This window comes from Salmo salar, chromosome 17 (genome assembly GCF_965601325.2).
Source record: "Salmo salar chromosome 17, fSalSal1, whole genome shotgun sequence".
Lineage (NCBI taxonomy): Eukaryota > Metazoa > Chordata > Actinopteri > Salmoniformes > Salmonidae > Salmo > Salmo salar.
This window is the reverse complement of record NC_138307.1, coordinates 9,708,196-9,723,202: the sequence shown is the minus strand read 5'-3', so window position 1 is coordinate 9,723,202 and position 15,007 is coordinate 9,708,196. Positions and strand designations below refer to the sequence as shown.

The window sequence follows — 15,007 nt, the reverse complement described above, 5'->3', positions numbered from 1 at the left end:
TTGGCCTTCCTGTGACATTGGGTGCTGTAGGGCAGGTAGTTTGCCCCCAGTAATGCGTTGGGCAGATCGCACTACCCTCTGGAGAGTCCTGCGGTTGAGGGCGGTGCAGTTGCCGTAACAGGCGGTGATACAACCCGACAGGATGCTTTCAATTGTGCATCTGTAAAAGTTTGTGAGGGTTTCAGATGCCAAGCCAAATTTCTTCAGCCTCCTGAGGTTGAGAAGAGGCACTGTTGCGCCTTCTTCACCACACTGTCTGTGTGGGTGGACCATTTCAGATCGTCAGTGATGTGTACGCTGAGGAACTTGAAGCTTTCCACCTGCTCCACTGTGGTCCCATCGCTGTGGATAGGGGCGTGCTCCCTCTGCTGTTTTCTGAAGTCCACGATCATCTCATTTGTTTTGTCAACATTGAGTGAGAGGTTATTTTCCTGGCACCACTCTCCCAGGGCCATCACCTCCTCTCTGTAGGCTGTCTCGTCATTGATGGTAATCAAGCCTACTACGGTTGTGTCGTCTGCAAGCTTGATGATCGACTTGGAGGTGTGTGTGGCCACGCAGTCATGGGTGAACAGGGAGAACATGAGGGGGCTGAGCACGCACCCTTGTGGGGCCCCTGTGTTGAGGATCAGCGAAGTGGAGGTGTTGTTTCCTAGCTGGGGGTGGTCCGTCAGGAAGTCCAGGACCCAGTTGCACAGGGCAGGGTTCAGACTCAGGGCCCCGAGCTTAAGGATGAGCTTGGAGGGTACTATGGTGTTGAATGCTGAGCTATAGTCAATTGTTTTACATTTATTATTATTATTATTATTTTTTTTCCTCACCTTTATTTAACCAGGTAGGCCAGTTGAGAACAAGTTCTCATTTACAACTGCGACCTGGCCAAGATAAAGCAAAGCAGTGCGACAAAAACAACAGAGTTACACATAGGATAAAAAAAGTACAGTCAATAACACAATATAAACATCTATATACAGTGTGTGCAAATGGAGTAAGGAGGTAAGGCAATAAATAGGCCATAGTAGCGAGGTAATTACAATTTCGCAAATTAACCCTGAAGTGATAGATGTGCAGATGATGATGTGCAAGTAGAAATACTGGTGTGCAAAAGAGCAAAAAAGTTAATAAAAACAATATAAGTCTCCAACTTCAGCGATTTTTGCAATTCGTTACAGTCATTGGTAGAGAACTGAGCAGAGAACTGAAAGGAAAGGCGGCCAAAGTGGGTGTTGGCTTTGGGGATGACCAGTGAGATCTACCTGCTGAAGCGCGTGCTACGGGTGGGTGTTGTTATGGTGACCAGTGAGCTGAGATAAGGCGGAGCTTTACCTAGCAAAGACTTATAGACGACTTCGAGCCAGTGGGTCTGGCGATGAATATGTAGCGAGGGCCAGCCGACGAGAGCATACAGGTCGCAGCGGTGGGTGGTATATGGGGCTTTGGTGACAAAACGGATGGCACTGTTATAGACTGCATCCAATTTGCTGAGTAGAGTGTTGATGACTATTTCGTAAATGACATTGCCGAAGTCGAGGATCGGTAGGATAGTCAGTTTTACGAGGGTATGTTTGGCAGCGTGAGTGAAGGAGGCTTTGTTGCGAAATAGGAAGCCGATTCTAGATTTAATTTTGGATTGGAGATGCTTAATATGAGTCTGGAAGGAGAGTTTACAGTCTAGCCAGACACCTAGATATTTGTAGTTGTCCACATATTCTAAGTCAGAACCGTCCAGAGTAGTGATGCTAGTCAGGCGGGCAGCGATTTTTTTGATAAGCATTCATTTAGTTTTACTAGCGTTTAAGAGCAGTTGGAGGCCACGGAAGGAGTGTTGTATGGCATTGAAGCTCGTTTGGAGGTTTGTTAACACAGTGTCCAAAGAAGGGCCCGCAGAAAGAGCGACATCATTGATATATACAGAGAAAAGAGGAGTCGGCTCGAGAATTGAACCCTGTGGTACCCCCATAGATACTGCCAGGGGTCCGGACAACAGGCCCTCCGATTTGACACACTGAACTCTGTCTGAGATGGTGTTGGAGAACCAGGAGAGGCAGTCATTTGAGAAACCAAGGCTGTTTAGTCTGCCGATAAGAATACGGTGAATGACAGAGTCGAAAGCCTTGGCCAGGTCGATGAAGACGGCTGCACAGTACTGTTTTTTATCGATGCTGGTAATGATATCGTTTAGTACCTTGAGCATGGCTGAGGTGCACCCGTGACCAGCTCGGAAACCGGATTGCACAGCGGAGAAGGTACGGTGGGATTCGAAATGGTCAGTGATCTGTTTGTTAACTTGGCTTTTGAAGACTTTAGAAAAGGCAGAGCAGGATGGATATAGGTCTGTAACAGTTTGGGTCTAGAGTGTCTCCCCCTTTGAAGAGGGGGATGACCGCGGCAGCTTTCCAATCTTTAGGAATCTCAGACGATACGAAAGAGAGGTTGAACAGACTAGTAATAGGGGTTGCAACAACGGCGGCGGATAATTGAATGAACAGCATTCTTACATAGGTATTCCTCTTGTTCAGATGGGATAGGGCAGTGTGCAGTGCGACGGCGATTGAATCGTCTGTGGATCTATTGGGGCGGTAAACAAATCGAAGTGGGTCTAGGGTGTAAGGTAAGGTAGAGGTGATATGATCCTTAACTATCCTCTCAAAGCACTTCATAATGACAGTGAGTGATAGTCATTTAGTTATCTTTGCTTTCTTGGGGGAAGGAACAATGGTGGACATCTTGAAGCAAGTGTGGACAGTAGACTGTGTTAGGGAGAGATTGAATATGTCCGTAAACACTCCAGCCAGCTGGTCTGCACATGCTCTGAGGATGCGGCTAGGGATGCCGTCTGGGCCGGCAGCCTTGCGAAGGTTAACACACTTGTCTTACTCACGTCGGCCACGGAGGAGAGCCTTGGTAGTGGGTCGCATCGGTGGTCCTGTGTTATCTTCAAAGCAGGTGAAAAAGATATTTAGCTTGTCCGGAAGCAAGATCTCTGTGTCAGTGAGTCTGTGATTGTCTGTAGACCCTGCCACAAAGGTCTCGTGTCTGAGCCGTTGAATTGTGACTCCACTTTGTCTCTATACTGACGTTTTGCCGGTTTGATTGCCTTACGGAGGGAATAACTACACTGTTTGTATTCGGCCATATTCCCAGTCACCTTGCCATGGTTAAATGCGGTGGTTCGCGCTTTCAGTTTTGCGCGAATGCTGCCATCAATCTACGGTTTCTGGTTAGGGTAGGTTTTAATAGTCACAGTGGGTACAACATCTCCTATACACTTCCTGATAAAGTCAGTCACCATATCCGTGTATTTGTCAATGTTATTCTTAGTCTACCCGGAACATATCCCAGTCTGTGTGATCAAAACAATCTTGGAGCGTGGATTCCAATTGGTCAGACCAGTGTTGAATAGACCTTAGCACGGGTACTTCATGTTTGAGTTTCTGCCTGTAGGGAGGCAGGCGCAAAATGGAGTCGTGATCAGATTTTCCAAAGGGAGGGCCTTATAGGCATCCCAGAAGTTGGAGTAGCAGTGTTCGAGTGTTTTAGCAGCGCGAGTACAGTCAATGTGTTGATAGAACTTCGGTAGTGTTTTCCTAAAATGTTCTTTCTTAAAATCCCCAGCTACAATAAGGATGTGATTTCCAGTTTGCTTAAAGTCCAGTGAAGTTCTTCATAGGCCGTCGTGGTATCAGCTTGAGGGGGAATATAAACAGCTGTGACTATAACCGAAGATAATTATCTTGGGAGGTAATACGGTCGGCATTTGATTGTGAGGTATTCAAGGTTGAGTGAACAAAAGGTCTGGAGTTTATGTATGTTATCACAATCACACCATGAGTGGTTAATCATGAAACATACACCCCCGCCTTTCTTCTTCCCGTAGAGTTCTTTATTCCTGTCTGTGCGATATACTGAGAACCCAGCTGGCTGTATGGACAAAGACAGTATATCTCGAGAGAGAGCCATGTTTCAGTGTAACAGAGTATGTTACAATCCCTGATGTCTCTCTGGAAGGAGATTCTCGCCCTGAGCTTGTCTACTTTATTATCCATTGACTGAACATTAGCGAGTAATTCAATCTGCTCTGAAGCGTATTCAATCTGCTCTGAAGCGCCTCCTGAGTCAGACTAGAAGTCCACTCCGAATACCTCTTCTCCACCGGCAGTGTTTTGGATCATACCATATATATTAAAAAAATGTAATCACAACAGCTGTGATGGAAACTGGAAGTTTCTGTACAATTTTATAAATGCCTACATTAATTATGTGAGAAATGGCAGTGGATACGGCTTTATGTGCAAATATTGATATAATAACCATCATATGGAAGTAAACTTGGGAGTCACGCGATGATATGGTGTGTGCTCCTCCCACTACGACTCAGGAAACCATGCAGTTTATTAGGCTACAGATTAAATATGTTTTTAAATAACCTTTATTTGATCAGGGGGTCATACTGAGACAAAGGTCTCTTTTACAGATGAGCCCTGAATTACATAAATGATAGAAAATGAAAAAAATATATATATAAATGCATGCAGAAAGAAAAACATTTATCAGTAATAAGTTCCTCAATCAGCCTTCTGAATTGCCCTAGAGGCACCAGAACATCAAATTTAAAACATTTTCATGATCGTTCCACAAATAAGGTGCAAGAAAACTATGAGAGACCAAAGGAATATGCATTTAGCCAGTCATGAGACCGGGTGTGGTAACTTGTATGTCTAAATTCTAGTAATTATGTTAGGTAGGTACAGTGGGACCTTTTGTAAAAGAGCTTTAGAAATGAAAACATAGCAATGTATCAACCTACGTGACATCAGAAAGCCAACCAACTTCCTGGTAGAGAATGCAGTGATGAGCACTAAAATTGTCACTTGTAAAAAAGCGCAGTGCGCTATGATAAACTGCATCGAACAGCTTTAATGAAGTGGCAGCTGCATTCATATAGATGTCACTAAAGTCTAGGACCAATAGGAATGTCGACTGAATAATCTGCTTTCTACTATTTAGCGAGAGGCAGGACCTATTTCTATAGAAGAAGCACATTTTTATTCTCAGCATCTTAGCTCATCAATATGCTTTTTAAAAAGACAGCTTTTCATCCATCCAGATGCCCAGATATTTGTAAGCAGGGACACGATCAAGCTGGACACCATCCGAAGTACATATGCTTGAATCAGACTTATTTTTATGCGCTCTAGAGAACAACATATTACTTAGTTTTCAGTACTAATTTCAGGTCAGTAAAGTTCTTCTGTAATACAATGAAGGCAGACTGTAGTTCAGATAGAGCCTGGTCAACCGTGGGGACAATAGCATACACAACAGTATCATTGGCATACAAGTGCAGGTTACAATTTTTTTACAGACAAGTTGATATTGTTAATGCAAATAGTAAAAAGTACAGGACCCAGAATTGATCCAGAAGGACACCTTTCCTATTTAACCTGATTTAACACCATCAGTAGATATACATCGAGTTAAATCTGTCAAGTAATTTTTAAACCAGTTACATGCAGCCTGGTCTTGGCCAATTGAGGAAAGCCTCTGAATTAGCAGTGAGTGATTAACAGTATTGAAAGCCTTTGGCAGGTCAATGAAGAGGGAAGCACAATGTTGCCTTTTATCTATACAACTAACCACAATTTATAACTAGAGATGCAGCAGAGATAGTGCTACGACCTGGTCTAAAACCCAACTGATGTACATTTAGAATACACTTCAAAGATAAGAAAGTTCTTAGCTGAGAATTAATCAAGGGTTCTAATATTTTAGCTAGGCAAGAAAGTTTAGAAATAGGCCAATAATTATTTAGGATTGCAAAGGGTCGGAAACTTTCCGGCAAATTTCCGGAATGGGAAGTTAAGCCCTGGAATTTGGGGAATTTTGCTTAAATTCATTAAAAAAAAAGTTTGCTTTTTACAGTGAACCTTTTTTGTGGGATACACATAAGGCAATTCTAGGTCTTGTGGCATATTTTGGTTAAACTATCCCCCAATTCAATGGAAGTGCAACCCTCTGCATGCACAGTGCATTCTTCCATCACATGTGCAGCTGATTCTCAAGATCTTGCACACTAATGAGATGCTATTGAGCCCACACTACTACACTGTCTGAACTAAGGACTACATGCTTTCTGGTAAGTTTTGATTACAATACTGGGTGGGGTATAGTAGCCTACAGTAGTGGGGTATAGTAGCCTACAGCAAAGTGTGTTTAAGTCATTTCTGACTTGTTAACAATTTCTGCTAGTTAGTTTTTGCTACCATGTGGTTTTTAGCTTGCTTGAGCCTGCTAACCGAGGAGTGTTAATTCACCCGTTTCCATACATGTTTCATTTTAAAACATTTATCTTACAAAGGAGTTGTTTAATCTAACTGCTTAACTATTTATCTGTACATGGAATTGTATTTTTATACTTCTTTTTTTCTAATCTTTACAGGAAAATGCCACGGGCACTATCTGATGTGTGGAGACATTTCACTGCAGCTAATGTAGAAGGAAAAGCTGTGTACATTTACAAATACTGTGCCAAATCATATGTGAAGAATACAACAAAGATGCAGAATCATAGGGCCAAGTGCATAAAGTTCCCTCAGCGTTCCCAACAAGCAACCTCTGACAAAAGTCCCTTTACTTCTATTCGAGGTGAAAATGATGAATCAGATACCTTATCGATAGCAACAGCTCATGGTCCTCCTAGAATCAGACGGTTTTTTTACTCAATGGAGGAACGTAGTCAGAAATGCTGATGAATGTCTTGCTCGAGCGGTGTATGCAACAGGTTCACCTCTGATGCTCATAAGCAATGTGTATTGGAAGAGATTTCTGAATGTTAATCTCCCAGCATATACCTCTCTACCCAGACATGCTTTATCTACTCATTTGCTAGATGCAGAGTTCAAGTGAAGGTCAAGCCCATCATAGAGAAAGCAGACTGTATTGCAATCGTCTCTAATGGGTGGTCACATGCTCGTGTGCAAGGAATAATTAACTACATCATCTCCACCCCTCAACCAGTATTCTACAAGAGCACAGACACAAGGGACACGACACACCAGTCTCTACATTGCAGATGAGCTGAAGGCAGTCATCAATAACCTTGGACCACAGAAGGTATTTGCACTGGTGCCAGACAATGCTGTGAACATGAAGGGTGCTTGGTTTAAAGTGGAGGAGTCCTACCCTCACATCACGCCCATTGGCTGTGCTGCTCATGCATTGAATCTGCTCCACAAGGACATCATGGCACTGAAATCAATGGATACACTCAACAAGAGAGCCAAGGAAATGGTTAGGTATGTTTAGGGTCATCAAGTTATTGCAGCAATCTACCTCACCAAGCAAAGTGAGAAGAATTGGAGCACCATATTGAGGCTGCCGGCAACACCCGTTGGGGTGGTGTTATCATCATGTTTACATCAATCTTAAGCAAGCCATCTAGCACATCACAGATAGTAAATTGTTGAAATAAACAAAGATTCACTATAAGTTGACGGGTTAACCGTTGTGTCTGCTGGAGGCTGGCAGAGGGAAGAGCAGTCGATTGAATGACCAGGGTCAATTAAACCAGTTTACCTCAAGTAAAAAGCCTGCTGAGATAAAAAGATGATTAAAAGCATCACTTATCCAATTCTTCTCAGTTATGATGCCAGAGGCAGACAGAACTTGCTTTGGCAGGGAAGAGGAATTTCTTCTCTTCAGTGCATTGACTGTTTTCCAAAACTTAGAAGGATCCCCAGCAGTCAGAGATAGCTTGATTAAGCTTTTCTTAAATCGCTTTCTTAAATCGAGATAGGACATCTGTTTCTCAATTGTCTGAAAGATTGTCAGTCCACTACAGAGTCCGTTTCCTTGAATTGGCCCAGGCCTGATTTCTCATCTGAATGAGCTCAGATAACTCAGATGAAAGCCAAGGGTTAGATCTTTGACTCTGAATTGTTTAAAAGGGGTGTGTGTATATCTGCCAGAGGAAGAAATATGGAGGAGAAATTTTCTAAAGCCAACTCAGGGTCAGGAACACAGGAGACAGTGGCTAAATTAGAGTAGAACATGTCATGTTATGATGAACTTCACAGGGTGGTGAAAGTGCATGGTATGAGCTTGATGCTCCTTTCTCAAAAATATTGAGGGTCTTATTGGCATGAAGATCGATAAATTCAAATATTCTCACTCTTATCTATAATAAATATCATCATGTAGGCTAGCCTACCCGCACGGCCTACCCTGTCTCTGCGACCTGTTGGTTAGAGTGCACGAGCCAAGACCAGAGTAGGCACATTTGCTATTTAACGCAACAGTTTGTGACAAAACTATTCGCAGAGTTAGATTTTTATTCGGTACATGAAAACTTAGGCCAAAATGTACATTGTGTGCACCACGTCATCACACACTGATTTTTAATCAACAACAAGTCTGCTTGGTGGAAACACGCGCATATTTTCTTTATGCAGATTTGAGAATAGTCACATTAATATCTATTGCCAATTGGATGGAAACCTAGCTAATGTTAAAGAAAGGCAGTTATGAAATATTTGCCAGTCATGGTAGCATGTGGTTCCTCCCCTTGGTCTCCTCATATTCGAACAATTATTGAAACATTTACAACAATCCTGACAGCGATATAGTTTATAGTTCATGGGATTTATCCTCATATGAACTCATGTGACTACCACCAGTGCTGAAAGATCTGCTACTATAGCAACAATTATATGATTTCCCTTGTGTGAATCCTCATATGCGTGGTCAGACTATCTTTACGACGAAAATATTTGCCACAATAATGACAGCAATAACATTTCTCTGTGTGAATCCTAATGTGAGACCTCAGATTACTAGGACGAGCAAAACATTTGCCACAGACCTGGCAGCAAAGTGGTTTTTCCCCTGTGTGAATCCTCATATGAAGTGTCAGATCACCAACTCGATAGAAACATTTGCCACAATCATGACAGCGATGAGGTTTCTCCCCTGTGTGAGTTTTTCTGTGATAGTTCAGATACCCAACTTGAGTAAAACATTTGCCACATTCATCACAGCGATGCGGTTTCTTTCCTTTGTGGGCCTTCCTATGAGCATCCAGTTTTCCCATCTGAGTGAAACGTTCACCACAATCACTACAGCAAAATGGTTTCTCTTCTGTGTGACTCCTTTGCACTGGTGACCTTAGAGCCATGGTTTTTCTACCCTTTGAGCTTTGTCCTATTTCTGTCCATGTCTTCTTCAATTTGCACTGGGACTGACAGTCACTGGTTGGCTCTGAGGAATTATCTTCCTTAGGTTCTGTTTTGATCTGTTCAGTTGAGGCCATTCTGTTTTTGTATTCTTCACTTTGGGTTTGTGAGGACTGAGTTGGGTACTGATCATAGTCACTTTTCACCCAGGCAGGAGTGAAAACAGAGTCTTCCTCCTCCTGGATGATCCTGAATTCCTCCTGTTCCTCTTTAATGTGTATGGGGTTCCACTCATCTTGCCCCAGACTGGGGCTCAACTCCTGCTTACAATGCTGCTGCTCAGGGTGAAACTCCACTTCAGAGACAATGAACTGCTGAAAATCTGAAGGGAAGGAGAACGGATGAGTTAGAACTGAAATGCTGATTAGCTGGTTTTAGCAACGCTAGTATTTACACACTAGCAATGCTAGGAATTAGTTTGAAAAAAAACAGAAGTCTGCCAGAGGACAGAAGTTAAATTAAATGTAAACTTACTCTGAAGATTTTCTGTAGGCGTGGAGCTTATGCAGGGGGGGGATTTTGGAGAACCCCCCCCCCCCCCAATAGAACATAAATTAAACAGACTTTCCAAACATGGGTCTGTTGTAGACCCACTTCCTCTTCGCTTACCTCATGTCAAAATAAAAGTCCTGCACGTGCGCCATACCTGCACAACAAAGAAAAAATTCAAGAAGTTGTGGGGGACTTTTATTTTGACATGAGGTAAGCAGAGAGGAACAGACCCATGTTTGGAAATTCTGTTTATTTATACATTCCATTCGATGTTTTATTTTTTTATTCCCCCCTGCATATGGACCAAACTTACAGACAGTGGACAAAGTAGAAATATTATTTTATTTCAATATTCAGCTTTTTTGCAAGCTAATTCCCATCAACGCTGTTGTGCAAATACTAGCGCTGCTAAGAACATTTACACACTGATTAGACAGGTGCTTATGCACCATCTGACATAACGGGGTCTAGGATAGGATGGCACAATCTTTTTTTCTTTTTTTAAGATAGTTCAGGATTTCGCTCTCATCTGTATTGTTGTCGATTGACCCAAACAGTTCTTGAAGTGTGTATAAAGGGCAATCATTTTACCAGCAGCCACAATCTGACTCTACTGATTATAATGGAAGGCGCAGATCTCAATACTGGTCTAAACACCACTAATGGTCCATTTAAAAAATGCAAGGGTAGTAACAGCGAGCGACTGTATTCAGTAATCTCTGTTACCCAGAACTAAAGTTTTGCATAATTGGTCAGCTCTTCCATTAAGTTCTGGATCCATAAATGTGAAGAGATGCTAGAACGAGGAGCGGATCGTTTATTCTACTACATGTAAAATGATGAATATTGATTGGATTTGTGATGCAAATTAATTCTTAATTTCTCTCGTTATATGAAACCTGCGGTATTGATTGTAGAGTTAGAATGGTAGAGTGGACAAAGCCCAACCCCCTCGATCAAACCACAGACATTTCCTGTAAAATATCAGGAGGGAGGTTTGCCTGACGACTCATCCTGAATTTAATTCCACTGCTCTAAATCGACAGCGCCATACATTCAGTCTGAAACGGACATCCTGGAAGTCTTTTGGGTTCATGTTAAAATGAGGGGTGTTGTACAAAACAAATTCATCAACGATCGGATTGTCTCTAACCAATCGGAGTATCAAAGACGTGACGTGATTCATGTCGGCCGTATCTGGCCTAAGCTATCGGGTTTCTGGGACCAATCAGAACGGTCAGAATGTGTTTGCATTCTAGAAGAGGTCAGGGAGGAAAGAAAATCTAGACAATAGAGATAGATAGAGGACTCATACTTGTATCTGTGTCATTATAGCCTTTGTGACAGCAGGGCAGCGCCATTGAGGCAATCTCCATTTTGAAGTAGTCAATTTTCTTCACGATTGGCTGATCCCTCCTGATGACCCAGTTTGACATAACTCCAACAGGGTCACCAGGAGCGATCAGCCAATGAAGTTGGAAATCCCACTCAGTTGACTACATTAAAATGATGGAAGCCCTCAAAAGGTTTTGCCCATGCTAATAGGGCCTTTTGGCCACTAGATGCCTCAATCATTCTTTATGATCCAGACTCATCATGGCAATGAAATGTTAGTGGGCGTGGGGTTTTGCCGGAACAATGTGGATGAGTACTCAGGCTAGTGGGAGGTAGGTTGCTGCTGATTAACAGCGGTCTGCACTGGAAGGGCTGTAGTACACACAGGCCACAAACGGCTGCCAGCAGTGGGTCTGCAACTGTTTGCTGGAGACAGCATTATGCAGTCAAATACATCCAGAGTGAGATTAAAAGATGTGTTCTGTTTATTGTCAAATACATTCATTATCGTATTTAGTTGAACTTATGGAACGACATTCCAACATTGTTTAGCATTAGTATTCCATGGGTTGGGTTAAATGCGGAAAGACACATTTCAGTTGAATGCATTCAGTTGTACAACTGACTAGGTATTCCCCTTTCTCATCATGTGTTTGCATTAGTTTCAATACAGGACTTTTAAACTGGAAGGCGAACATCCAATTTCCCTATTGTTAATGTTGCTCACCTCACAATTGTAGCGCTAGTGGCCCAGTGGGAGCTTGCTAGCCATAAGAGTCCAACTAGACGTTCATTAGGACGACTTATCTCTCGTCAGAAAGGTGCTATGCCACGATCAGGACAGCATGGAACCGGCGCGAGATATGGCTTGGAAAACACACCTCAATCCCATTATCCCCACTGACAAATCGAGAATGAAATTCTATTTCTTTTGTCAGCTTGCCAAACTTCTCAATTTGTCAGTGTGGATAATGGGATAATAGAGCTCGCCAGCTTGTAGGCCTATAAGACGGAAATGAGTTAAGTCTGGTTCGTTCAGCCATTCCTATAAGAGAAATTCATGGAGAAAGAAAAGGGTTTTGGGATAAATGCCAGAAATAGAGGTTAACACAGGCTTAGGAGATCTTCTTCTGTGGGTTTTATGGCAGACTACAACCCCAAAAGGTGTATTACTGGCACCAACTAGACGGGGCTGAAAAAAAACAAGGTATAAATAAAACCCATACGTGATAGGGAAAATGTACTTAATCCACCCACAATAAAACACCACATTGACAAAACCCCAAATCTCCCACTTCTTCCTTCAAATCTCCATATCTCCCTTCTCAGGCTCTATGACCTGAGAGGGTGGTTTGGCTTGCGACAATACTCCATGCAACTCCTTCGCCGAGAAGTCTTTCACTCCCAGGAACCGTTCTGCCCCGTCCACAATGACATCTATTTTCCTGGACTTCCTCTCCACCTTGGCGGTGCCATTAATCCCCATAGCTATAAAGGCCACATTGTTAACCTTTAACATATCAGCAACCCCTGCAGCCTTCAGTGAAGGCCTATCCAACACCATGGATTCTTCAGGAGCACCATTCGAACCCTCAACCCTTTAAACAGTCGCTGCATATGAAATGCTCTGGATAGCCCTGACTTTGGCCACCTCATACTTTTTCACCCTTGTTGGGCATGGGCATTCATGGTTCACACCACAATTGCAACATGTTACATTTTCCATCACTTTTAAAACACATGATATGATCTTTTCCACAACTTGAACATCTCGGCTTCTCCTTTCTGCAAACACTTGAAACATGTCCAAAATCTTTACAATGATCACACTGCATTGGTCTTGGAACAAATAAATTTTTTCATAGGAGATCTTATACATTTTGTTCTAGGAGATAATATCAGTCAGTTAACATTACCTTTATGAATTCTTTGTGCTTGTTTTTATTAAATTAATGCTTCAAATTCACAAAAAGTTACGTTAGCTGATGAAGATTATCTCAAAACAAAAAAAGGTATAAAAATCTCTAAAAGGGGCATTTCTATACTTCATATTCATCATCATTAAAATTCCTTATATTAAGCAAACCAAACGGCACAATTTTCTTGTTCTTTTTTACAGATAGCCTGGAGCACACTCCAACACTCAGACATTATTTACAAAAGAAGCATGTGTTTAGTGAGTCCGCCAGATCAGAGGCAGAAGGCATGACCAGGGATGTTCTCTTGATAAGTGCGTTAATTTCACCATCTTCCTGTCATTCAAAATGAAACTAGTACTTTTGAGTGTCAATGTATGGAGTAAAAGTAAAAAGTACATTCTTTTCATTAGAAATGTAGTGAAGTAAAAGTTGTCAAAAATATAAATAGTAAAGTACAGATACCCATACAAAACTACTTAAGTAGTACTTTAAAGTATTTTACACCACTGCCATTACTATTGCTCTCTATTTGGAGTACAGCGCTTCCGGGGAGATAGAGGGAAATCAACTTGACCATTACTTCGTTTATGATTAGCTCAAAGGCTGACAACAGCCAGTTTCAAATCGATAGCCCACCTTTGTCATCGTGAGTGTCGTCCGCATCATCCGCATTGGCCGCGGGGGAATTGCCGGAAGGACTGTTGTTTATTGGTGAGCCGGGCGTCTGCCCTTCTTTGCAACTCACCGACCTGTACCTCGACTCGGTCAGGCTGAGTTGCTTCTCTAGCATTTTGATTTGCTCTTTGCTTTGAGAGACTTCTACACTTAACGCTCCACAGCAATCCTCTACTAATTTGCAAATCTCTGTCACGGCAGCGGAGGTTAGAATGTCCATGACAGAGCTTATCCGTTGACGTAAAACACTCGTCTCAGACATTTTAAACCCTTGTTTTTTTTTTTACCGGTCACAATTACTGTAGAACTATTATGATGATTAAAAACCTTTAAAAAAATGTTTTACCCAGCTTGTTCAATAAATACTAATATTGGTAAGAATATCTGTCTTATTGTCAACACCCCACCATCTTCGATAACTGTGACCTTCCTTGCGAGCGCATCCGGTTAGTTAAGATAGACAGAAAGCGCCACCTACCGCGTGGAGACTAGGAGGCCCATTACTCAGATAAATATTTGAGTACTTAACATTATATTTGTAGAATTCTCTTACGGTAGGAATTATTCCTATAGCTGACAGAATCGCTGTTTAATATTGAGTAAATCATGGCTTGTATTATGGTTATTGGTTATCATGTTATCAACTTGAATAAATCAAATCAAATCAAATTTAGTTATATAGCCCTTCGTACATCAGCTGATATCTCAAAGTGCTGTACAGAAACCCAGCCTAAAACCCCAAACAGCAAGCAATGCATGTGAAAGAAGCACGGTGGCTAGGAAAAACTCCCTAGGAAAAACTCCCTAGAAAGGCCAAAAACCTAGGAAGAAACCTAGAGAGGAACCAGGCTATGAGGGGTGGCCAGTCCTCTTCTGGCTGTGCCGGGTGGATATTATAACAGAACATGGTCAAGATGTTAAAATGTTCATAAATGACCAGCATGGTCAAATAATAATAATCATGGTAGTTGTCGAGGGTGCAACAAGTACGTCCGGGGAACAGGTCAGGGTTCCATAGCCGCAGGCAGAACAGTTGAAACTGGAGCAGCAGCACGGCCAGGTGGACTGGGAACAGCAAGGAGTCATCATGCCAGGTAGTCCTGAGGCATGGTCCTAGGGCTCAGGTCCTCCGAGAGAAGAAAGAAAGAAAGAAAGAAAGAAAGAAAGAAAGAAAGAGAGAAAGAGAGAATTAGAGAGAGCATATTTAAATTCACACAGGACACCGGATAAGACAAGAGAAATACTCCAGATGTAACAGACTGACCCTAGCCCCCCGACACATAAACTACAAGCATAAATACTGGAGGCTGAGACAGGAGGGATCAGAAGACACTGTGGCCCCATCCGATGATACCC

General features: G+C 42.3%; 1 protein-coding gene across 1 annotated transcript; it reads right to left on the bottom strand.

Annotated features, from left to right (window-relative positions):
* Positions 1 to 4,411: 4,411 nt before the first annotated feature.
* Positions 4,412 to 14,080, bottom strand: LOC106575254 (uncharacterized). The gene is made up of 2 exons (XM_045698872.2): positions 13,613 to 14,080; positions 4,412 to 9,552 (listed from the first exon to the last, which is right to left on the bottom strand). The coding sequence occupies exons 1-2, from the start codon at positions 13,911 to 13,913 to the stop codon at positions 8,705 to 8,707; spliced, it is 1,149 nt and encodes a 382-aa protein (XP_045554828.1). The 5' UTR covers positions 13,914 to 14,080; the 3' UTR covers positions 4,412 to 8,704.
* Positions 14,081 to 15,007: the final 927 nt, after the last annotated feature.

Bases quoted from the DNA above. Each gene is read 5' to 3' on its own strand.
- LOC106575254 (XM_045698872.2), bottom strand. From the start codon at position 13,913: ATGTCTGAGACGAGTGTTTTACGTCAACGGATAAGCTCTGTCATGGAC. The intron at 9,553-13,612 runs GTGGGCTATCGA...CCTTCCCTTCAG, and splicing joins CGACACTCACGATGACAAAG to ATTTTCAGCAGTTCATTGTC.